The sequence below is a fragment of the Spodoptera frugiperda genome, chromosome 20 (assembly GCF_023101765.2).
Source record: "Spodoptera frugiperda isolate SF20-4 chromosome 20, AGI-APGP_CSIRO_Sfru_2.0, whole genome shotgun sequence".
Classification (NCBI taxonomy): Eukaryota; Metazoa; Arthropoda; class Insecta; order Lepidoptera; family Noctuidae; genus Spodoptera; species Spodoptera frugiperda.
The window spans coordinates 9,004,664-9,032,319 of NC_064231.1; the positions used below are offsets into that span (position 1 = coordinate 9,004,664).

The window sequence follows — 27,656 nt, forward strand, 5'->3', positions numbered from 1 at the left end:
CGATATTGAATCGGTTCTTAGGTAAGCGTCCACAGGCCCGCATCGTAAGCATCGCACGCATCGTACGCATTCCGTATGACGTCATCAGGACGCATCGCATGTAGGCATTGCTGATGATGCGGATCAGTGGACGCAGTTGTATGAGTTTCTATACTAGATAAACTAAAATCCGTTGCGTGCGATGCGTGCTATGCGTACGATGCGGGCGTGTGGACGCGTACCTTAAATAACAATGCGTAAAGAATTACGAATATATTTCTAGAAAAATAAAACAAGACGGTCACGTTGTTTTTCCAAAGATTGTTTTATACGACTGTTTGTATCTTTTGTACCTATATTTGGAATCCAAGTTACAAAAGATAATGTGTAGGAGTCGACAGTTGACGTCGAAAGGGTCAAACGTTAAAATTACGCCTACGTGCAATTACAAAATTGTATTTTGATACAAAAGTGTAGGCGTGTTAGAATAAAACGATAGGGAAATTGCAATGTACTGAACGTATATTTGATTTCAATCGTATCGTCATCGTGGTCGTATCGTCACGCCGTTTCCTGGAAGATGTAGGCAGAGGTACACATTACGGCTCGTAATGCAACGTACAATGCCACATTTGTATTAAGAACTATGGTGAGCTTATTACCATATGGTAATAAGAACTATATATAATACTAGGCACAATTACAGACTACGTGTGTCTACTGACCGGGAATCGAATTTGCGACCACTCGACCAACGAGGCAATATTTGATTTGAAATATTGAGAACATCTACTTTTAAAACCTTTTATAGTGGACTTTTAACATCATTGGTGAAAAGTGGTTATTACATAAAAACCGGAATGTTATTATTTGAAAACATATATTATAACGTGTCAGAGAAAAACATTCTAATACAGTGATAGAGTAATTAAGCACTTAATAACATATAACATAACATATCTACATACATTTTATTTTCAAATTTAAGAAATAAACAACGTAAAACTAATAAATTAATCAGAACAAATCCTATAAATAAAAATAGAGAACTCCAACCAAACTAAAGCTAAAAGAAAACGCGAAAAAATCAGTTAAAAAATTATGGTGTTACTTTTAATTTCCATTTGTTAGCATCGCAAATGAACGGTGCAAGCTTTGGTGCAACAATATGGAATGTAAGGGGGAAGGGGTTGGAATGGGGTAGGGGGCTTTCTGGCACTAATTACACCGTGCAAACGAACCGAACATACATATCCGTTTAATTAGGAAGGCACTGGTTGTTCTAAGTTACATTTCGGTGCAAATGAATTCTATTTCGGTGTGCTTAATGATTGTAAGCGATATGTTTGAGTGTATTTTTAAAATAGATACATTTATATTGCTTGTGAAATTCAGCGACTGTTTTCTTTTGGTGGCTATTATACATGTCTAAGCAATTATACATGTGTATGTTGTTTGGTTTAGAGTTTTGATCTGTTAGGACACTTTGTTACTTTTTGTAGTCCTGCTGTATATACTGCTTAGATGTTGTGTCAATTATGTATTTGTCATCTTAAATACAAGCAGCAGTTTTAACTTGAACTCGAAGGAAATATTACAAAATATATTGGGAAGTTTTGTAGAAAAAAAGATATTTTTTTTTTCTTATTTATTTACTAAGTGCCCGATACAAGACTTTATACTACAGAATCTGTAATCTTAATCCAAACAAATATCAAAGTTCACACACTTAAAATAAAATATAAAATGTCTCATAAATTTTCTAAAATCGCTTGGTAGTCCCGCTTGAATAGCGAGCAAACGATTGGTCGATTAAAATCGCTCGATAATCATTGAACAAATTTTCAATCGAGACCATTAACTGCGGGGAACATGTAAACGATTTTCAATCGTCGATTATTTTCAAAGTAACATAGATTTGAAGTGATTTTTCGCTCTAATATTTTTGTTTTAGTGGATAAGAAAATAATTATTTCTACTGACCTTATTGGTTTCCTGAAAAAGAGCTATATGTGGAATAGTTTGAAAGCTGTTCTTATTAAGTTCATGAGCCGTCCTAAAAAAATGTAAAGGTAATATGAATAAAATTGAATCTAGGCGACCAGATCCTTAGTATTCATTTTACAAGAATTGACTACCAAAATAGCCAATTTCTGGGCTACTTCACCACAATAAAATTAGAACTATACAAAACTCTAACGATGTGTTTTATAAGGGAACGAGCATTTGCCCTGCAGCGGGACAATAATAGGCTTCTATTATTATTGAAACACGAAAATGAAGACCAAATCCTTTTACAAATATAAACATAATAGGGGTACAAAAACCTTTAAGTCACCGTCGCAAATCCCCGAGTTATAACAATTTAATATCCCGAATTCCCGACCCGTCTCACATAACAATGTTATAATGTGATGTCGATCGCAAATCGCGATATCTTATGATATTATCATTCGCAAGCCTACTCGAGTGAACTCGATGCCATATCGATAATATAGAGAATCGAATCGATTTGTAATTACAAATGTTCTGATTAATTAGCTATTAAATTAGTGTAACTCTATACGGATTTGATCGAGGAGTACGATTGCGGGATAATCTAGTGGTCGGTGTTGTTATACAATTAAGTGGTAATTAGATACAATGCCTGATTGACTGTATGCAGTGATTTGTGATTTTATAATAGAATATTTTATTTATTATATTAGATTTTTAATAACTGTCGAATTGACTATAAAGGATGTCACGTGGAGTCAATAGCTCCGAGCAATCACCCGTTCCGTTTTTTTAAACATTGTCGCACACTAGGGTTTTCTCCTGTGTCATACTGACAATTATTATTTTCTAATTGAAAAATCCATATAACCCCTTTTATTTATATAGGTACTAGACTTAATTATCAAAACCACGTAAAATACTAAATTAAAAATTCCGTCTAGCTATCAAATACTTAATAACATCTGCAATTAAAATAAAGACCCTTTCTAAGCTAATGACGTTCATAAAACATTGGTTTCCAAATAAATTTGTAATGTTGTAGCAATGTATCATTCTTCGATTTAATACACCTAGGCAATTAGGAATCCTTAGGTACGTAATATTGTACAAAGTTAGGCCACAGTACCAATGAATATGTAATAAGCAATGTTTATTAATTGTACTCTAATGTAAATTATGTTCAAATACCTCGATTTGAAAACGAGTAGGTATCGGTTATAAATTCGGGACGGTACGAGAGTTTGATTTTATTTATTGTTATATTCCCTTTATTTTTGTATTCTTAATTAAACATTTTGATTGGTTTTAGAACATATCTTTGATAATTCGCATCTTATATAGAGAATTATACAACTAGGTACATAAAAAACGTATTATAACCTAGTAACTTACTTTATAAACATAAGTAAGAACAGTTTAAAAACAAACAACAAAAACTAAAGAGTCAAATTAGCAAAGCTAAATAAAATTCACAAAACGACAATCATACTCACTCAATTAAAGAAAAAGTCGTTGAATTTCAACAGAGAAACAAATCGACACAATGTATAAAACACATAATTGAACTGTTTAAAGCGTTAGTTAAAAAGATACAAAGTAAAGTAGTTTCTTGGAGCGGCGCCGTACAAAGTAAACGGTTGGTACATTATTGTGATGTCCAACTTTTTACCGGGTCCCTAGGGAGTCTCATCATTTAACTCGAATAACAAAGCTTGTTTGTTTCAGTGCGGAGTTCCAGTGAGGCGCCTGCGCTAAGTGTAACGCTGTTAACACTTTCCCTCACCCTCTTCTTCAGACCCCTAATACAATCAGAAACGTGATAAATTATCTCAACTCTTTTATTAACAAAACGTGATTTAGACACAGTCATGCCTCTGGTCTATTCCATCAGGAATACTCCAACAAACTTCATTGATATAATTATACTTTCATTTTATTATTGCCGTTTGTTTCTTAACGATATTGTTTATATAATAATGTACAATTCAGGTAGCTAGTTAATACTTAATGTTTTATAGTAAAATATTTAATTAAGTCTTCGATACATATCTCGGTCATTGCTAGTGGGAAGATTATTTTCGTTGGTGATTTCTCGAAAGTGAAGTGTTAATTATTAGGTACAAAATTTATATTTTTGCAGCAAGAGCTATTTGCATACGAAACTTTTAATTTGAAACCTATCTTTAGAATTCAAAATTATATTGTAAATAAAAGTTTAGAATCGCCTTCTTAGATCTACTGATGTATATAAAAGTTATGGTTAGTCGACATCTTTTTTGTAAGAATATTATAATATAATGATAAAGTATAAAAAATTGAGAACTTATACTACGTACTGGGATCGTTGACGATATGTAAAAACTATGAGGGATTAATATAAAGAGAATAAATTTTAACTAGGAATGTAACTGCTTCTAAGAATCCTAATTTTTGTAAACAAGTTTTCTAAGTACTTTTGGGTAAGGGAATCTTGAACAAAAAGTGATCACTGCTGTACTATAATATGTAAGTTTGAGGGACGTCGGCCGACAGGGGTCGAGCGAAATGTCAGTACATATCTTGAATTGCTAAATATCACGAGGACAGTTGTACATATCGATCTAGAACACATATGCTTTTGTTGTTAACGTGTACTGTAACTAGTATAATACTGGCATGATTTTGTTGAATAAAAAACAATTTGTTACATATACTTGTTTTCTTTATCTTCCAAATAATAACTTTACAATTTATTCCTATGATCATGGACTTGATTTAGGCAATTACTGAGAATTCTGGAATTTTAGATATTTGATAAAGTTTGACCATTACTAATATAGAGCTTGGCCTAGAAATTCAAGCTTGGTTTGTAAAACATAGATGGAAAACAAACATATGTTTGTCAAGACGATTTCTGAAAAAGAAGAAAAGACAGAAGTTGGGCTATGATTTAAATCGTTTAACCTCTTGTCTGTCGATGTATGACACACAATAGAAAACAATTGTGTCTCGCGTATTTTATTTACAACAGGTTAAATTTGATTTATTAAGCTATAGGTTTTTATACAAGAAATCTACCTTACTTACAGGTGTTATTTGTCTCTGTTTTACAACTAAACCAATACGTATGGTAAGTCCAATTAAAAGAATACCATGGTTTTATTAACTTTCAATGTATACCTATTAAATTATGTCTAGACACAGTTTCCAAAACAAGGTTAATAACTAAGTAAATTAAGACCTCGATTAAGTTGAATTAATTTTCCTTTTATTCATATTTTATTAGCTTCCCAGCGGAGCAGCTCGTCTTCAAGCTATTAATTTTTTATCATAATTCTTTATCTTAATACAAAAGGTGGTCTTAAAATTTTTGGTTACTAAATAATATTTTATGATATTCTAGAAATGTCTACAACTTTTTTAATAGGTATCTTCAAGCACGTCTGCTGAATATGAGGTCTTCGGTAATGAGAAAAATACATTAAGCCATGAAAAATGCACGAACCAATGTTCTTGATAACATCAACCAACCTTATCAATATGAAGTTTTATGAGTAGTATGTAACCAAACGATAATATAAGGACATTATTTTGTTTTTTTATGTAGGCGGGATAAATAGCAGTTCTATTTAGAACGAGACAGCAACATGGTTCTTTCCTTGTTATTTTGAGAACGATGTCACTGAAGTGTCATTTGTTTTATTTTGTACTGTAGTCAGATGTGGTGTTTTTTCATGTTACTATGGTTTATGGTTGCCTGAATCTTTATGTTACTGCGATAATATAGCCCGAGAATATATTTTGATATCTTATCTAGTTTTAGTTGTAAATAGAGAACCAAGAAGGGTTGGTAAGTAAAGATATATTCCCACAAAACCTTATTGACAAAAAACTCCATCTTTAACATTTCTGATTTTCACAATTTCGTCAGTTAAAACACCCTTTTTTAAAGCGTTGTACAATACCATTCTTTTCTGAAGATAAAAATCCCCCTTTACCAGTTTCGTTGCAGCATTTTATCTGCACCGTCTCCTACAATTGCTAGAGCTTCCAAACTCTTTTGTCAGCTTCATACAGTCTACGTGCACTTTATAATATTATGTCCGTAAGGACTTCCACTCAAATAAATATTACACTAGGGATTATGATATTAAAGTTCTGCAGATAGTTATTTTATATATATGATATTTTTAAGCTCTTAAGATGTAATTAAAATCAGCATCTAAAATAAACTTACTAATATTGCTATGAGGTACAAGTTTGAAAAATAAATTAGACAGTCGTTTTCGTGCATCCAAGTTCTCTCGCCTTGGGTGAGGCGAATTAGTGTGCGTGAGACTCTTACTGACTGAAAACCAAGCCGTTCCTACTCTTGCTTTTCGAGCCGGAGTCCCGGTAAACCCGCTAGATAGTCCGCAGCTCCAAACCGTAGTCGCACCTACTACATGAAAACATTTTTTTCACTTAACTACATAGTTTTATGATATAAATTAATCTATTGTGGTAAATTGCTCATAAACCGTTAGTTTCACTTCAAGAGATACGTTTGGCAATGCTTCTAAAACAACTATCTTAGTCTGAATAGTGTACCACTATAATTCTAACCAAATTGACTCATAATAACAAAACAGAGCAAGGGCTGACCACGAACAAAACATGTTCTCAGAACAATTGTTTCCAAAGCTGTCTGAATAAATTAGGATTGCGTGACACAAAGTATTAGAAACCTACTGGTGCTAACCAAGGCTTAGCTGATAACATTGCTACGTACAAAGACATGCTTAAACTTACCTTAAAAACAACAGCCAGGCGACGGAATAATTTCTTTTGTTGTGACAATTAACTACAAAATGTCTACAGTGAAAAAATATTTTTAAATACGCAAGTACTTTCATTAAAACCACTGGGTAACTTTACGTCAAATTGTGTTAAGTTTAAACGCGGAATTTTTGAAAGGTTTGAATAATTAGTTGAATAAAAATGGGCTTTAGTTACCCTTCAAAATATTTTTGTAGACCGTCGTTGATCGTTGTTAGAGAGACTTGGAGCGTCAGATCTTGTTACGTTTCCAGATCAAACAGCGTATTCTAATTTCAAAATTATCAGTACTAAAATGAGGTCTGAATACAATAGAAATATCTTCATGTACGTTTACTGATTTCAACCGCACCCACTTATACACGGAACTAACAACATAACAGGAGAAAATTACATCGAACCTATGCGAAACTCTTCGGGGAATGGCGTGATAATATTAGACGAGCAGTGATAGTTGGGCCAACAATGACCATTATAGTCGTTTCATCTTCGGAAAGTTATAACGAGTAGCTGACACTCGTACTTCAAAATCTGACTGGCGTTTCAACGTCTCACACAGACGAGATGGAATTATAACAACAATAGCTTACGACAACAGAATATAAGCCAAACATTTTAATGAAAACGTCACAGTTACTGAGACGAGTCAAGATGGTGACGGGAAATCCAATAAAATAGGGTAGTCAACTTCGATGGAAAAAATTAAAAACAAAATTTTCAAAACCATATTACAAAAAAGTTTTTAAACGATATTGTTTCATTTTTCTTTATGTTGTTACTAAGAGGAAAGTTGGGTGAAACTTTGTGTTGTTACCTAAGGGCTATATTGCCGTGTTTATTAAATAGCTGTAAAATATTGCTAGGGTTAGGAAAGATTGTGCTAATGACGTAATTAAGAAAACGTTGGTAGATAATTCATTTAATGTATGTATGTACATTATATATCGGGTTATTTTTTATGGTATAAGCCGGTAATCGACCAGACGGATCACCTGATGGTAAGCAATTGCCGCCGCCCATGGACACACGAAACACCAGAGGCGTTGTTACCATTGCGTTGCCGGTCTTTTGGGGGTTAGGAATTTAAGGGTTGTTGGGGAATCGGCGATTAGGAAAGGGGGTAATTGGGCCTCCGGTAACCTCAAACGGTACAACGCAAACGTTGTATCACGTCGGTTTTCTGTGAGGCCGTGGTATCACTCCAGTCGAGCCGGCCCATTCGTGCCGAAGCATGGCTCTTCCACACTTAAAATGTATTTAAAGGTGTTGTTATTTAAGTAAATATAGATAAAGTTGCAAGTTTTTATTGACACTATAAAACTGAAAGTTACATAAAACAGAAAACGAGTAGATTGCAAAGTGTCGCAGTATTTGATATCTGCAGCCATTTCCAATATCTAGTCTAAAGATTTCCTTTACAATTTTTCTTACTATAAAGTTGACTGTCACAATCCGAGTCATAGTTATTGGTTCGTTATGACCTAATAATGCAGGTAAGAAGACATGTTGGAATTATGTATCGGTACAGTAATCTACATAATATATGCTTACGGTAACGTATATCGTGTTTGATTTTCGCACGGAGTAACTCTTTGTGTGATCCACGAATTGTTGTTTCGGGTCTGGGCGTCTTGTGTATGTGAACTGTATGTTTGTAAACGCACCTATGATACAGGAGAAAATCCTAGTGTGCGGTAACGATTAAAAAAAGGTCAATTTGCGACTAATGTGGAAGTATCATAAAATAATATAACATATTTATTATATCATATTTATATCAGAAAATTAATATTTAATATAACGGTTCTGTTTCTTGTTACTTATAAACGTAAACAAATATTTTTTACAAACATAATATACTAAAATACACATACACCACATTTACTAGGGATCGCCGACCAACCAAAACATATTTTCATCTAGTTTCTTTTATTTTTATTGGTCCTTTTATCTTATTTCTGGTCTTTCGAAGCGTAAAAAGTGCCTACATGTTTGGCACGGGGCTTGATAAAATCGGGGGCCGATTACGGTGTCCTTATACTAGAGTTTTTTATTCGTACTTTATTCAAATTGACACGAGGGAACTGGCAGGGTGTGAAGGGAGATAGGCCAGTAGTTTAGTGCCAAGTGTCGGGTGATAGCTGAATAGTCACCCCCGTCCGTCCGAAGTTACATCTGATTATTGTACACTCGTATTTTGTCACGCAATACTGGACACAGATAAGTTTAAGTGAGCCGTTAACTTTACTAGGTACTTACTTGGGCGCCCATTACGATTCAGGAAGTTTTTCATTAATTATTCATTGAAATTACCACCTTCTCTGTGTAATGTTGGTGTATTATTTCAATATGAATTCGTAATGTGTGTGTTGTTATTGAAAAGCATTGTTAAAATGATAAGGTAATTACATAGGTATCTGTTTTATGTCTAAAAGTAGCTACGGAATGTATATTTGTTTTGTTGCGTGATTTGTAAGTGGTGTTCTTTTCTGACAGGAGTATAAGTGGTCGCATTAGGAGTATATATTATTGACTAGTCACTGAAGTAACCTTACATATTGTTTATGGTTTGACAGGTTAATGGGGATGTGCTGTTTTGTAAGGGTAAAAAAATATAGATAAGCTTTGTTTAATGACTGGACGGTTGGCGCGGTGGCTGGGCAACTGGCTGCCGTGCAACGTGTAGCGGGTTTGATTCCCGCACGGGGCAACTCTTTGTGTGATCCAAAAATTGTTGTTTCGGGTCTGGGTGTCATGTGCATGTGAAATTGTATGTTTGTAAACGCACCCACGACACAGGAGAAAATCCTAATGTGGGGCAACGTTATTTTTTTAAATTGATTTATTTTAACAAGGATTCCTAATTATATTATCTCTCTATTCTCTGCACCCTTTACAACCCCTAAGTATAATGTAACCGTAAGATATACCTGTTACGAGTTATTATAAACCTTTGTGATTCTGGTTTTCCCGGAACGAAAGTCACAGATGTTTGTATCACAATACAGTATTAACATATCCATTATCCATTTACAAGAATGATCATAAATGGAAGCTATGTTGACTTTATTGAAATCACTCTCGATACCAGATGTTATACTCGTAGGTAAGAAAATATATGAATAATTATAAAAATATTGAATCAACTGCATCATACCTAATAGAGAAGATTACGTATCACGAAGTAAATGTACACATTTTACGTTGAAACTACTCGCAGCACAGCACTTACTTAACCTAAACAAATCTAAAAGAAAATAACAAAACAGAAAATCCTTTACGTTTAACACTGATTCGCTTCGAACACGGAGCAAACATTCGTTTATTCCCCTATACTTTGGTACAGAAACCGATTTTCGCACATTCTAAAAAGATATTTGCTCTGCGCTCGAAACACAATGCTAGCCCAGCAGAGTATCCACAAAGAACGTAATTCGTCGCAGCTGGCGGCCCCACAAAGAAGTGAATATTATCGGAGAGTAGGTCCGGATAGCCGGCAAGATTACAATATGTGACAATTTCTGTTACATCTTCACTTACTTATGTTGCGCTAATAATGGCGGAATATTAAATTCGTAATGGGAAAATTTTACTTTGAAATGTTATTTTTTTCTTTAAAGTTTTTTCATCGATCGATACCTATACGTTATTTTCTTTTAAGGTTCACAGACATACGATTCATGTAAGTTTTTCATTTCATTTAATTCTTCAGTATATTATCAGCTCCATTGACAGAGTTCTAAGAGGAGAAATTTTGGGAATGAAAATAAAACTTTTCTCAAATTCAATGCTATGGTAAGTTATATACAAAAAATATTCTAAAATATCTTTTAAAACAAGACATGTAACAGAATCGTATTATTGTCCTCACAAAAATAATGTGAAAGGTTGGTGAGTCCTTTATCAACCGAGAAAGTTTAAGCTTTGGACAGGTTTAACGTAAGTATAATTTATGCATTCATGCTTTCTTTAACTTACCGTGGTCCTGAGGTGTTTAGTAATTTTTTTATTTCTAGTGAAAACTATCTTTGAAAACTAAAGGTCGAAATATTTTCATCTTCATTTGAGTATACAGGATGTAAACCAAACGCTCCCGAAAAAGGCTATAAATTTTATTTGTTTTTATAATTTTATTTGTTTTTGTTTTCGTGTTTTTCATGGCTATTAACAACAACGCTACATTAAATAAACATTGAAAATGAAGCTCGTTTTTTACCATCACCTGTTTGCGGCGTTCCGACTACACCCTGTATAGGTAAGTAAAAATAATAAAAAAAAAACTCCAAGGAATTAAGGTCCTCCTATTATAAATTTCATGGTGGCCCGGAGGTTTAAGACCGCTCCTCATGCATGAGTGTGCTGGATCGAAACCTACCAATGTCAAGTACCAATGTGACTTTTTCCGAGTTATATGAACTTTCTAAGACTATTTAGACGTCACTGACAAACGGTGAAGAACAACATGGTGAGGAAACCTGGGCTTATAATTTCAAATTATAAGTTTGAAATCACCAACCCTAATTGAGGTAACGTGGTGATTAATTCTGAAACCTTCCCCATTAGAGAAGAGGTAGTGGCCACTAATAAGGCTGTTGATGTGATATGATGTTATAAAAGTGAACTAAATGAATTTGTATTGTTTTGTGCTTATTAGTTTGAATTCCAAGAAGGAGATCGAAATTTAGTTTTGGCATATACGCAGTTCTAGAGACCAATCAGATACGATAATATATTTCATCGAATGACCAATATGTGTCCAACTCAAAGACTGTCAATCATAACTAGATATGCCAATATCGATCATAAAATTATATTCTTGGAACCAAGTGGCTTACTTTTGCAATAACAGGTTAGTGTAGTTTTGTTCTGAATTATTTTTGATACAGAAATACAATTTTCTAACCATAATGTTTAGGTAAACTACTGTCGAATAGTTTAGATTAGGTTATGATATGATAGGATAGGTTTAGATTTTGTGTTATTACTAGAAATTCTAAACCTAAAATTCCAATCTAAGACCTCATGTTGGCGAGATTAACATAACTTGTCAACAGTAACCAACAAAATTTTATTAAAATTAAGACTGGGCACATCAAAACTATGACTGAAACTGATTAAATCCCGAAAGTATACAAAAATCCCGAAGCAAGTTTTTAATTTTCATACTCATATTTTACCTCACATACCCGCAAATCCGAAAGAATCTCGGTATTACTGTTTTTTCCAAATTTCTGAGTACCTATAAATTTAGGCGAGCACACGAAAGAATCTTAATATTCGCTTACAACTTTATCAAGTAGATACGTCAACTTGGAGTGGAGTTTAAAAACTTCATACTTATCAAGATGTTTTGGCTGTGATATCGAAGAAGCGGCGCTTCTCTTTATGTAGATACTACTATCTATTGCTTGTGGCTTTGCCTTTGTCTTATCTTGTCTGTAATAAATGATATTTGTTATATTAATAGGGATTAATTTGTTACTTTCCAGATTTTTTAGAAAGAAGTTCGTTTTATCTAAATGTTATGATCGATGAATGATAGATTTTATGTGATTAACATATATTATATCTCTACTTGACATTTTTATTTAGCACATATATATACATTAACTCACGTTTCTCCCACAGGGATGGGCAGAGATAATGGAACGCCAATTGCAACGAATCTTACATACTTCTTACGCTTCATCAACAGTCATCAGTCAAATATAAATATGACACAATAAAGATGATTTGATTTGACAATTTCTACTCATAAATCTTCTTATTATTGTTATAAATTGATTTATATTTTAATAATTAATATTCAAAACTTATAAAGCTTGTATTTACGTTTACCTTCGTTCGACATTTACATTTATAACTCTTTAGTCACATAATTTTCATTACATAGTCCGTATTAAGAAACAAAATTCTCTCCTTGTCTCTCAATACTTCCTATAACTTTCCTTTTCCGATAAAAAATGAAAGAATAGGTAGATAAATCTAACAAATAATGATTTATTACTACGAAGTGTTTGTAACAGTTTAATTTTTAGTCGAATGAAAACTTTATTGATGGGGTGAATCGTTCATCATAGAATTTTATCATAGAACAAACAGATTTACTATTCGAACAGAAATCGAGAGTGAAAATATATTTTATTCGGTTAATTATTAAAAGTTTTGGTCAATATACTACAACCAACATTATGTTTACAACTAAACTAGAAAAGCTAAAAACTAAAAAATAAAAAAAGGAAAATCGCGTGTTGAATGTATCTTATAAGTGGTACGAACATAACCTAAAATAATGGCTGACCGGGCCATGTTATGTGGTTCGGTTGCGTAATCTGCATTACCAGTGTTCCAAATGTGAGAGCAGAACCTAGTTTCCTCTTCTCGTAATCGATAGTCTAACATACAAAGCCGTAAAGCCACAAGTACGTACTAGTTTTCTGTTAATAGTTCTAGGATATTCACATTTTGATTGCGAAAATTAATGAGGAGATGGTTTGATTACTTTATTTTGATTTGCTATCATTTTGGCTTTTATATTATTTGATACTAGCTTCTGTCAGCGGCTTTGCCCGCGATTTCCGTGGGATATTAATTTATCCTATCATCCTATCACAATCAGCTCATACCCTGTCTGTATACCAAATTTCATTAAAATTCGTTGAGTAGTTTCAGTGTGATTGACGGACAAACAAACAAACCATCACATTTATAACATTAGTGTAATAGTGTGATTGATACTTAGCTATGAGCTATCCGGCTGTATAAGATAACGGGTTTGTATATTATAAGTATAATGGATCGTGTGATACGTGATTCAATAACTACCTATGTATATTTTACCTATTTAAATTTTTAACGAATCTTCTCATAATGCGTGATCTCCAATTTAGGGTGCCACCTGTAAGAGGTCAATAAAAGATGTATGATTGGTGTATGATGTAAGATTTCTGTCATCCTAATAATCCACGTGTCTCTAATTACATCAATAGTTTCCCTTAGACACACAATAATACTGTTTCTCGATATAAATAGTTATGGAAGGCAAACTTCTAGGAAAGCAACTTTAACAAGAAGCTTTAGCAACGCTTAGTGGTAAAATGATACATATTTCTTGGGAAAAGAGTTACTTTTATATTTATGCAAGTTGAGGTTACCAAGTACCTACTTACATAAGTCATTGCGCTTTACTCAAACACTGCTATTAATATACTAACGAAGAACATTAAACTATTACTTTTCTAATAACTATCGTAAAACATATTAAATGAACTAAAGATACCTAAATATTTTAAGAAAAGCTCTACTAGTTTCCAGTCACAGTGGGACTCTCTTCATAGTGAGAGGGCAGACGCCGCGACGTCATACATCAACACATCACATTGACTAGTGGCCACTGCTGACTAAAGGCCTCTTCTCACAAAGAGAAGGTTTCAGCATTAATCACCACGTTTGCTCAATGCGGTGATGTCGCAGCTTAATTCTGAAATTATTTACGTGAATAAACCGTTGTTTTTAGTTAATTTCGGATATGTTTCGATTGGTTTTTTCCTCAAAAAATGTACATTTATAGACACTGAAATAAAAATCATTAAAATTACTTGAAACGTTTTAGAAAAATCGAAATATATTTCTCCATCCATAGTCTTACACTTGATTAACATTTAAATATTATCTTCGAAAGCATTATCTGAATTTTGCAAGTATCTAATACACCCAATAGATTCAAATTACGGCAACCATTTTACTATTTTCATCAAAAGGAGCATTGAATCTGCGATTGAATAAGAAATGAGATACATAATTTTAAAATCCCAACTCAAGGTGCTCAGTAATCGAATTTATTACATTTCAATATTTATTTAATAAGCTTGATGCTAATAAAATGTTAAGTCGTATTCATAAAAAAAGAATAAGCTATTTTGGTATCTATTCATTTGTTCTTTATTTTATCTCAATTTATAAATCGAAAACGAAAATTATTCGGTATGTTTTATAATTCAGTCATGCATTCAGATAGACAAATAGTCAAAGTCAAAGTCAAAATCATTTATTACAAATAGACCAGGAAAAATATAATAATATATACGTCAAGGTAAATATAATAATATTAATAACATATGTCTGTCGGTCAGTCCTCTAGTGAAGCTCATTTGCTCGTTCTAAAGTGTAAGTTCTCATGGAATAAATTGAGATGTACAGATTGATGTTTGTTGTTCATAGGAACTAATATCCGAACGAATCTACTTCCATCTAATTGTAAATAGTTTCATTGAACCAAAGTCCATCTTTACCAAAATTAACATGATCGACACACAAAAGACCACTAAACCTGTACGTACAAACCGTTAACTTATTTCAAGGTGGATGTTTTGTGTGAAAAAAATGTCCTTCGTGTCGTATTTCTTAAGACCAGTGATCAATTGGCAATGGTCACGCAGGTGGGGGCACGCGATGTTCCGACTCATACCTTAGCCAGCCTTCTGACACCTCCTTTTCTAGATTACAAACAAAAATACTACCGTGCCTCTTCATTACCGACCACTTAATTTAATAGAACCTACCTTTTCATTCCGTTGGTGGATCGTGTGTAATTGTAAGCCTCATTTGTATGTATTTCTGGGTTGTTATAACCGACTTAAGCCGCGTCTGCAGCGAGCCTCGGTAAGTGAATATACACGCCTATTCTCTGGAATTGAAGGAATTTTAAATGTTCTGCTTTTGGCAGGAGCTAAAAGGTAAGTAATAGATGTTGTAGTTTCTGCTGCGTTACTATTTTATTTTAAATGGGTAAAGAAAACATGTTGTGTAATGGTCATTCAATTTAATTATGATAATAAAAGGAGCCAATGCATTGATTTCTCGTTATTCAAGTATATTATAACGTAATGTTCTTTGAGTCAGTTTTCGTAGAACAATGCGTAATGGATACTTACGAGCCTCTGTTTTCCCATTAATTTTTAAGTTATAAACAATGTTACGTAGGAATTTTTCTTTAAGTAAGTTGGAACACGCTGAAATAGATGTTATATTCGAATACCTTTATTCCATATTATGATGGATGCGATCATTTCTATTTTGATCGATAGCTGAATGGAATGTTTCTATATTTGTTTTGTTTTGAATAGAATTAAAGTTAATAATAGACACGTAGCTTTCAAATGTTACTTTGTACTTAAATTGACTATTGGAAAATTTCATTTGACTATAAAGAAGAATTATTTGAACCCGACGATCTATCATTAATCACACACAAATGAAAAGCGAATAAATAATTATAAAAAAAAAACATAGAAAAGAGAATTTTCTCTTAATTATAAAAATTGTTCCGAAGCGTATGACCGTGAGGCGGTGGGTACGGAGCCGGTTTGCTCTTCTCATTAAAAACGTCAACAGAGCAAGCGCCGTCTCCCATACAAATGCATAGTGTCATGTGAAGTCATTAGCCAGTAATCACGTGACGAGATTGCAGCAGCCTTTTGTTTGCTCCTCATCCACCCGTGTACACGATAAACTTTTGTCCTTGCCACGGAACCGTTGAACATTAATGGGGAAACGTCAACTGAAATTGCGTCTTACTGCTTTATATTTAAATTGAAATTAATTTTGCAAAAAAATAATTTCTACATTTTCAACGAGACCCTTCTTTATGAAGGTTATAAGTAGATAATCACTTGTAAATACTCGCTCATTTCGATAACATTTTCTCCCAATAAAGAAGTAATTGAATTTGGTGTCTGGCTAGCCGAACGATTTGTTACACCGCTATCTTTGGATGTCGGATGACGCAGCGCTGATGAATTATTACCCTTAATGTGCTCTTAACGCAAAAGCATTAATATTTTTCAAATTATGAGGAGTACGTAGGAAGACCAATGGTTAGATCTTGGGAAAAGACAAATTGGCGAAAAATAAGAATGAGTCGATAAAAGCAAGGACGTTCGTACCTAACCTATCATAAAGACATTGAACCCTTAAACCGCTCGCACAAAACATTAACTATGCTTTTCATGTAACCTCAACAAGCAATACCGTTTGCGTTTCGTGAAACTATTTTCATAAGTCATGTTAGATTATCAATGATAATAAAAGTTTAAAGAAACGCGACAAGTTTTATAGTCTCGTCGATGGAAAGTACATAAGGAACAATAACGATTTAAAAGTAAGGCTTCCGTAATGAAGGACGTGATGAGTTTATTGACTCAGTTAGTAAAATCAATAGGACAGAGGTTGGTGCGGTGTACGTAGCGTGGGCTTAAGACGCCTACTTAATTTCGTCGACTCCGCAAACCTCCTGCGAATACGGATCACATGATCATTAAGATATCTAAGACGAGTCCTCGAGACACTGCTTACTGTGCGGGGCTTTTGTGATCTCCCGTAATTAATAGGCTTAATATTTCATACACTTCCTGAGGATTTTCGCTAATTTTCTCCGTCGACGATACGTTTAGGTGGATTACCCTCTGCTAAGCGGAGACACCATCAGTCAAGATTACGAAGAACTGAAAATAACTGCCGCTCTTTAAAAGCGTTACCTTGTTTAGTCCGCTCATTAAGGTAACTTCGTTAACATAATAAAAGTCATCTTCAAACGTTATTACGTTTCCGTAGACAAACGTGTTCCTTGATTGTCGCCTGTTTACCGGCTTACCATCGTAATAATAATATTTCTCTTAAAAATGAACGTTACAAAAATACTGCGACACATTTTATTTTTTCGTCTCATGCTCTGAAGTGCCCATTGTATCGAAAGCTTATTTTGTCTGTCTTATTGTTGGCTCGTAGTCTTGTGTCATACAAAATATTGTATTGTGAGTATTTTAATAGTAAAAGTCTCTTAAAGTAATATCTAGGAAAATGTGCTATATTTTGTTTGGGTATTTTTTGCTTTGTTTAACGCTTGCTGTTTTCAGTCAGTGGATAGGTGACCGTACCAAATGTTTTGAGTCTTTTATACTACGAAAAACTCAAAGTCCTAGTCGCTACACAAAGTTGGAAAGTCTAAAAATGGGTCAACAGAAATGTTGTTTCAGGACTAGTACATTAGTTCGTGCTCGTAAAATACTGATGTTTAGTCGATTTTCAGTGTCTCAATGTTGTTCCTAGTGTAATTGGAAAAAGGTAGGAAAACAGGTAATAACAAAACAAAATTTGGGTCTCTGATGACGTACGCAGATAAATCAAATACTATACGGGGGCCTTAGTACAAGTTTACTTTACATTTAACGAGATAGAAACAAGAGCGATACGTTCAGTACTGTGATTGGTTGGTTCATTGGAGCCGGCCAATCACAGCACCGAACGCGACCACTCGGCCAATGAGGCAGTCGTTTTACTAAGAATTTATATTATACTCAAAACATTCTAATACTAGTATGTGCATACATATGTAAATAATAATTGTATTAATTAAACTCAATAAAAACCTGCTCTTATTGTACTGAAACATGAGAGTAGTAACTAATTAATTTGCAGAACAGATATGAAAGCCTGTGACACGTTAATTGACTGTTATTGTTAAAATAACGAGGACAAATTAATTATATTACTGGGTTTATCTATTAGACTGTGATTTTAGAAGTAGATTATGTAATGTTAAGCTAATGTTTACCGAAATTATTTAATTGTTTGAGGATGTAAATTAGTGTTTGCAAATAAATACTGATTTGTGAATTGAATTGCTTTATATGTATAAATGTAGATTTGATGTTACTAGTTTTTTTTTCAAGTTTCAGTTCCAATAATAAAGATTCTTTCCTCCCGCCCCTTAAAAACATAGGATATTCTTTCAGCTTCTCATGCAAACAAAACTCGACCCTATCGTATTGACATCAGCCTATAGAGTGGTCGAACAAATTCTGTACAAACACGTACCTACATAAGTGCCACTTTCCTATTGAAGTGTCAGCGATCCTACCCTTTCATGTCAAACCAGTATATCCCTGTTTTAATTCGGCATGTTATCTTATCACCGGTTCCGTCACTTCGCGTGTCGTATCGGCCCCGGACGTGATTCCGTGCCCGTTTAGTTTTCTGTTATTGAGATAAATTCAGAAGCCGGACAGGTAACCGTTTCTTGTACGTATTTAGCACTGCGGATAGTTTTCAAGGGAGTTTTTATAAAGAAAAATTATCGATCTGATTTTTTTTAGTTTTATTGATCAACGTTTTTTAAAAATACTGCCTCATTGGTTGAGTGGTCGCAAGCGCGAGTGCCAAGTATAAGGCAATAGGCTCACCTCCTACTTATACACCAAATGATAAAAAATAGGTGTACCTACATTTTTTTAATTCAATAGTTTTACACATCATTTTCATTGAGTTGTACCATGAGGCTAGGACTTTAAAAATCTTTCTTCCTGAAACGCTAAAGGCTCCATTTACTGTTGAAATAGGACGTAAAACTTGTACCTAATAAGTATATAAGTAGTGTCTCCTTTTAAGTTACTATAAAATAACCTGTTAACCCAAATGAGCTTCACGACATAAAACTTCGCTTTTAAAATGTAGTGCCTAGTAAAATGTTTAGTTCTAAATGCACTTATTCAGGTCAAAACATGGTCAGTACTCCATAAACCTTGCGAACGATACCATCGCCTGTGCATCGCCCCTAAGTACCGTTAAATAAGTTTATTTTCTTTTTTCAAGACTCTATTACCAGAACAACATAATATGTATATTATCACATTAGTTGCTGCATATGTAAATTAGATCAAGTTAATTAAAATTGTTGCTATGTAATCAAACAGAATATGATATTATAGGTTTCCATTTTTTACGGAGTTTTTCTACCTATTGCTGACAGAATTATTGGAGTAACACTTGGTAAGAAGAAATAAAATATGCCCATGTAAGATAAAAAAATCCCTCCATTAGGCGTCAAAGTACTCGTCCGCATCACTGTCACGTTCTCAGAAGGCTGTCCGCATTGCCAGGTTGATTGGCAATGCTAATATTCTGACCGAAGAAATTGTCAGTCTTTCCTATGAAGTTTGTTCTAAATTTGTGACCAACCACCGAGGGTCGGACAAACACTTAACTTACCTTAGAAGCGATTTTTAAGACAGAGGTCAAACAGGAGAATGATATTGAATAATATCTACCAGATAGGTCTACCATAACCCCGCAGTTGCGGACTGCCTAGCGGGTTATCGGGGCTTCTGCTCGAAAAGCAGGAGCAGGAACGGCGTGGTTTTTAGTCAGTAAGAGTCTGACACTCCCTCTTGCCAAGCCCAGGACGGGAAAAGTCAAGTCAAGTCAAATTGGAAGATTTCCCCCTTAAAAAAAACATTTTAGAGAACAGCGAGTAAAGTTCCCTAAGAAAAGGAGGATCCTCCGACCAGGCGAGGTGATCAGCCTGGCGGGCTTTCTGCCCAACTGTTGTTCGTTGGGATTTTCTATCCGTGTTATTTCGCATGTAAACTTCATATGTGCGATGCAGGATATTTGTGACGTCATTCGTTGATTTGCTCGTCGATAGTCTATGTGCGACTTCTGTCATCTGTCATCTGTCACTTGTCAGAGTGTCGCCACACATTCCATATCAACCAAAAAAGTCTCAAGTAAACCTTCAAGAAAACAGCCATCCTTTTTTAAAGGCCGGCAACGCACCTGTGAGTCCTTTGGTGTCGCGGATGTCCATGGGCGACGTTGATTGCTTACCTCCTCGTTTGCCCCTATTCTATAAAAAAGAAGATATTTATATTTTGTCACGACACGAGGAATCAAATAATAAAGTAACTCAAGTATTATATCTACATAGTATGTGTGCAAACGTATGTAAACCACATTTACAAGGCAACCGGTACATTTTGCGGCACAGGTTCAAACGTCATACCTAGACGGTTTCTAGCCTCATACATTATTTAGCTATAGGCAGTCACGTATTTTTCGAGTAGTTCCAGTCCGCTTTTGCTTATGAATAAATGAAGGAAAAAATGTCGGTGGCAATAGTCGGGAGATTCTACTGTGAGTGAAATTTCTTTAAATTTTTCCGCTTTGAATCTCTATAGGTGGGTGGCTTGCTTTTCCTCAATGAATGTGTGTGTGAAGTTTGTTTATTACTGAGTTATTTAAAGATTGTCTAAATAAAAAAATGTTAGTAATAATTTATTTACCATTTAAAAGTGTTCAATATGGAAAAAAATATCTATTCTATTTTTCATGTGAGTTTGTGTTATTACACTAGACATATGAAAACATATATTTTTATTAAAAATCACGTACGTATACTAAGTTTATTCAGTACCAACAAAATAATCCAAAATTCAAGATTTTTGTCACAAAGAATAAACTCTTTCACTTTATTTTCAGCTCCAAGTAAAATAAACCTTAGGAATCTTATTTTAGAAATGTTTATTTTACTACGAATACTAAACTCGACATGTAAAGCACACAAAAATATATTAAAATTCATGCCACCCAGCGAACCAACTTCATGGTTATTAAATTAAACCCGTCTTACAACCAACATGCATACATTTCGTACGCAACGAGAACCCACTCAACATTTTACTTCATCTAAATAGTGGAATCTAAATTATGGTAATGACATTACGTAACATCTCCCTTGTTATTTTGTGAAGGGGTAAACCTACATCTATTTGATACCCTCAATCACAAAGCGAAACATAACGCGAGTGTTGAATCACGGCGATTTTCTATCAGGCCGTGGTATCGCTCTGGTCGATCCGACCAACGCGTCAAGGTATGACTCTTCCACATGAGATTTAAAAGTAACATTATAGAATAGAATTTCAACTATTTAGAAGAATCTCAGTCTATCCGTTAATAAAGCTAAGTGGTTTAATGACTTTTAATCATTGTAAACCAAATAGTAACCAGAAATACAGTGGAATGAGCTCTCGTCGGCGGTATTTCTGAACCGATACGACCTTCAAACCTTCAAGAAAATTGCATATTTCTTTTTCAACGGCCGGCAATGCTCCTGTGAGTGCCGGTTCTCTGGTGTTGCGGGTGTCCATCGACGGCGCCGAGTGGCACGACTGCTCGTTTGCCCCCTATTCCATAAAAAAAATCTCTTTTACTCGCTGAATTGTGCAAGTAAATATTTTTCAGTACTTAAACAGTACAAAATGCAAGTGTACATGGAAACAAATCCTCGTTTTTATTAGAGCTATGAACGTGAAGATGTATTTTATTGCAGCTCTGAAATATGCCGCCCGTTTCGGTCGATGTTTCCAGGAACTAAATTACGTTGTAAGATCAGAAAAGGGGTTTCGGTAGATTAACTAACTTTTATGTTGGTTTTGTGTACCTCAGTGTTAGTAGAGTGGAAGGATTTTAGACTAATTCCAAAAATAAGTAAAATCTCAAAGTTACTACTCAAAATATTTATGGAACTGAAACAGAAAGAAAGAAAATACATTAATTTCACACGCAAAAAACAAAAGACAATAACAAGTAGATAGAGCAAAAATTTTGTCTGCGGTGAAATGGGACCAGCTCAGCATGTGCAAGACAGGGCCTTGCGCTGGTATTCTACTGGCCCCTAAAACACGGTATATCCATTTTCATGACTTATTTTAGATAGTATGTCATGCTTTCACACAAGTTACTCACGGTTGAAGAAAACTACCCTTTGCCGAAAGGTCACACACGGAGTAACTTACAGGAAAACTACAAAAGACCGTATTAATCCGTGTACACTAAGAATGTAAGCCGGACAATGCACCCGTGCCGTAACTAATGTTGTCTAATTTGACAAGCTTGGGTTCCCAGGGAAAAAAACACGGGACAGGGGTCGTAAATCGGGACGACAACATTGCCAGGGTTGTCCCGAGAACATTCTTACAAAAATTTTTGCAATTGTAAACGTATTTTCAACTTCACTCCAGCGTAACATTTACTTTGTTGTCCGCAAAGCGACGATAATGAGAGGATGTGAATTTTAGCTGCGTCTACGTTGTTCGTTACGATTTTGTCGAGTTGTTGAAATTAAGAACGGAACAAACTGACACAATTTTCTCTGCTGTAAATGTAATTTGTGCATTGGTTGTATTAAATTCAATAGTACTTTTGAGAAACATTATACTTTAATGTTAAGAATGTGGATATTGTATACGTAACAACCCTATTCGTAATGTTTTCTGTGTCAACACACTTCAAATGTCAAATCATTTCTCCATCTCGTCACTTAAAGAAAGCATAAGTTCCCGACTTCGGCCGTCAACAAGGCATACGAAACAGCATTTGGTACTATAAACAAAAAGGTACATCAATCATTCTTATACCCTCGAGGCATCGGTAGCGGTTGTAGTTGCTAGGTAATAACAATCGGAAGCGGGTAGTCTGTTGAATTACAGGGGCGGGCCTCCCTCTATTGCCTTCCAAGCAAACAAAGTTGCAATAAACCCGACCAAGACGACTGTAACGTTCCTACTATCTTAATAGCGCTTTTATCCATCGGGCTGGGTTACACATGTCGCTTTGTGAACGTCTAGAGACTTTGTCTACTTCACTGCATTTTATTTTCAGCTTATCTGTTTCAGATATTGGCGATAAGACTCCAACTTCCAAGTATTGGGTGTTTTATTCGCTTCCTATTCTTTTCTAACAGAATAATAGATACCATTCGGAGCCTGCATTTCGACTTGGAACTTACATAAATGATAGGAAGGCTGGTTATTCTCCTACTCTGGTGAAATACGACGCAATAAATAAAAAGTTCTCGAAGCGCTAAGTTGTTTTACTGAAAGCACTATAGAATACTAAAGTAATGGAAATTAATATTCCATTCAGAAACGTTGTATCTGTATTTCATTAACAAAATAAACATTAGCTAACCTGTTCTAATAAATAAGTAATAATTTAATATTTACTGAGAGAAGTTTTTGAAACAACAATAGGTACTGCTTAACGTAAAAATAAATAATCGCGCCCGGAAAGTTCGCGAATCAAAATATTAGCGTTCGCTTACAACATTAATTAGTTTCGGTATACACTTGCACACTCAAATTAATTGAATTAAACTTTGCACAAGGGATTGAGCTGGGATTATATCGATATCAGTTCTAGTTTGTAAGTCAGAAATGTATTATTTGTATAAGCATTTACATAGGCAGTAATTATTATGGGTAATGAATATTTGTAATGTACATAGTTTTACTTTAGTAACGAGAAAATGTAAATATTGTGCTAATTGAAGCTTATCAATTTTTTTTTTTTATATTGTTGTCCCACACTGAAAGTTTCGTCTAGGTCATGGGTGCATTTACAAACATACACGTTCAAATACACATGACACCCAGACCTTAAACAACAATTTGTGGATCACACAAAGCATTCCTCAAATCCACTACACGTTGCACGGCAGCCGGTTGCCTAGTCATCGAACCAACCGTGCAGTAGAATTATGGCTTAGTCTATCTAAATGGTCTAAAATTAGGATAATGTTTTAAATATCTAAAAGGTCGATAGTCCCTTGAGTTTATAGAACTGTTTGTAAAACATAGCACTTACGTATTTCTGTAGGTAAGCCTAAAATATTAAATTAAAATCTGACCCATAACTAACAATAATACCAGAGGGACTTGTGAATTAATAAACCTATTTAGGACTGAAATATTAAATGTATAATTATTGTATACTGTTGGAGCCTCCACCTACGTTAAATTTAATATCTCTTAAGTACAAATATCGGGATAAAAAGTAGTCTATATTCCTGATACTCCTTTAAAACTCGCTTTCTAAACACAAAAGAACTTTCAAATCTTTCCAGTAATTTCTGAGTCTACTCCATGCAAACATACACACAAACCAATAACAAACGTTTCCTTTTCGTCATAAGTATGTACTAATATTGTTATACATTAATGTGCCAGGAGTTTAGATCCTTGTATGACAGTTCAATAGGTTCTATTTGGTCAGAAAATAAATAAGGTATAGAAAGAAAGAAAAACAGTTTATTTGCACCATTACAAGATATTGTAGGTAAAACAATATCTTGTAACAACAGTTTGACCATTAACTTTTGGCCTATGTATAAATAGATGGGCCGAAACCTTGGAGATAAATTAGACTGCTGAAATTACTCACGCGAAGTCAGGGGTAAAGGCTAATGGTGAAATATTATAAATGTGAAAGTTTGTTTGTTTGAATGTTTGGATGTTTGTCCGAAACTACTGAATGGATTTTAATGAAGTTTGGTGTAAAGACAGGGTATGAGTTGACTTGGGTGATAGGATACTTTTTATCGCACGGGAACGCGGACAAAGCCGCTGGCAGAAGCTAGTGGTGAAATATATACAAAACAGAAGTACATTGAACTCCTTTGAAGGGGATGAGGAGCTAAATCCATGTTTGATTCTTCGTGACGATGCATAACATGTGCTGCTACAAACAAGAGTAGAATCAATAAAAGTGTCCTTTGTCTTACGATATTAATGATATGGCACGAACATTGTTATTAGCTTTGATTCTTAGCATAAATTATGTTTATATACACTTCTCTTTGAACTTTAACACTCATTTTTGGTCAACTGTTAAGTACGTGGCGATTTTATCGTAGTAGTTCAGGCCTGTGTGCTGTATACAAATTTAAATTAATATTGTAGGTAAAATACAAAGCAGAAAATGATCTTTGTTAGAATTATCTGAGCGAAATATCCAGAAGAATGAAACTGTTATTGAGAGGAAACCAACAAATTTACCAAGAAAGATAATGTAGCTAATATATCGCTTAGTTTTGCTCACCTTTCCTTTACTTCTTTCAATATTTCGTTTCTCATAACACATATTTTTATACATTACATTACAAAAAACCCATTAAATAAATTACACGAGTGTTCGATAAATTCCATCAAATCATTCTATATCGAAACTAATAACATTATACCAACACAAACCTTACAATGTAAGCAAATAAAATACCTACGGCACTCTTTGTATAGCCACCGCACTTCATAATGTAATTACTTCCACTGTGGGTCCTACAATATCGTGTCCAAGACGGAAAAAAAGGTAGCTCGAAGCGGAAAATTTACTCTCCTTAGCCAGTGATTTTTATTTGCTTCAGATCCATTCCCCTGGCAGCGTGTACTTGATAGAAAGAACTACTAAACTTTTTACCCGCAAGCAATTATTTTAAACTTTACATTTCGATACAAATTGCACAGGGTTGCTTTTGTTTTGCTGTAAACTTTAAATGTGTGTTTGATTTTGTTTACTTGTTTTTGTTTTAGTTAGGCCACTGTGGTTCAGGAAACTAGGTTAACATGTTTTAAAAGAGGTTAGAGTTAGGTAAAGCTGTGGGGTTGTATGGAAAGAATAAGAACGCTAGCGTATCTAACGATGTATGAAGCTATCCTGCTTCTCGCTGCTGTTTTCCTGGTAATTCGCATAGAAATTCTGATGACATGAGTTTAAAAGAGAAAATTTTTAGTTGAAATTAAAAAAAAAAACTATATTACGTATAGTGTTTGTCCTTCCTCATTATAATAATAATTTACATGTAATATTATATGTAGATGATTATATATTAAAGCTATCATTATCATAGAAAATAATTTGAAACACGAGTGTGAAGTTTCCGTTAATGATCAGGCTTCAGCTACAACCAGCACTTACCGTGGACGTCTGTCGTCTATGTAACAACGTTATCTTATAATTTATATAGGACTATTCGTATCAAATAAATTACTGTAAGGGAACGTCCGACAAGTGTTGGGCGGGACAGTTTTTCTTACCGTATATTAATGAAGCCGGCTATACAATCTCAGACGATATCTAAATAATTTATTGCTACGCCAGGTGTCGCGCCAAAGACGAATTTACATACCGTACAACGGAGAATACAGTGTAATTTATCGCTACGTGTATTTTGTTCACAAGAAAACGATGAGATACCGATAATAGGGTCAAACTTTGTTGTGAGACTATGCTTGCGAATTTGCGATGAAAATTCGATATTGTGTTATGTTTAGAGCATAGAGAAACAATCGCTTTGTGTTTACAAAAGTGTTGTTTATTTAGGGCGTGTAGATTTTATCTAAGGCTTTGTTTTCATTTAAGAGCTCAAAATGGTGGCTTAAAAACTCGTGTGTTAATTTATAATATTATAAAGCGGTATTATATTACGTGAAGCTTTATCTTATCCTAAAGGACTAATGTTTCCCAGTATCTGGTATAAGATTAAAATTTAGCAAATAGATATGATTATATTCCACAGCAATATTGGGTAGCTGTATCCTTTGAGCAAATTACTTCTCAGATAATTCTATCTGTCTAGCATAGATATCTTGTATTAGGAAATTCTAACATAACATTTCAATGACGGAGTATTTGAAAATTATTATATTTGTTAAAGTTTAGTCAATATTCAGCTTAGATACTTAGGTAACTAAGAATAAAATAGTATCAAAAATATGGTAATGTTTTTTACAATAAATCTTAGTTTTCTTCGCGTTATATATGATTTCAGGCTCCTCAAGTAGGATTACTTAGCAAACAAATCTACATTTTACGTAAAAAAGTGATAAGGAATGGAAAGAAAACAATATTTATTTGAGCTTAGACACGGCAATTAATCATTGATTGTGATCTTTTCTCCCAATCAGGTAATTTTCCAACAAAAGTAAACATTTTATAGTCATAAAAACCGTTGCAAAAACTGAAGATCAGATTTAATAAAAACATTACTTAGTCTATTAAATCATTAGTCTTTATTGACTGCCGCCTGCATAATAGGGGCGGAGTGGGAGTGGCTTGTAGGCGGTAAACGGTATGGAATTTAAAAAATATTGGAATTTTATACGGATTGAAAAGACATGAAATATAACCAGTGTTCACTGAAATCCACTTCGTATCCGCCCGCGATACGCCTTCGATGTGATTCTCGAGTAAGTCAACGTTCTATTTGTACT

At 34.2% G+C, this 27,656-nt stretch overlaps 1 protein-coding gene across 2 annotated transcripts in view; it reads left to right on the top strand.

Moving 5' to 3' along the window:
* The window catches only part of LOC118261973 (uncharacterized), a 30,171-nt gene extending 25,506 nt beyond the window's left edge, over positions 1-4,665 (top strand). For both annotated transcript variants that reach the window (XM_035573050.2, XM_035573051.2), the window contains one exon: positions 3,703-4,665. In XM_035573050.2, coding sequence (XP_035428943.1) covers positions 3,703-3,797 — 95 coding nt within the window. In that variant the 3' untranslated portion in view covers positions 3,798-4,665. The remainder of the gene's footprint in view (positions 1-3,702) is intronic.
* The last annotated feature ends 22,991 nt before the right edge of the window (positions 4,666-27,656 follow it).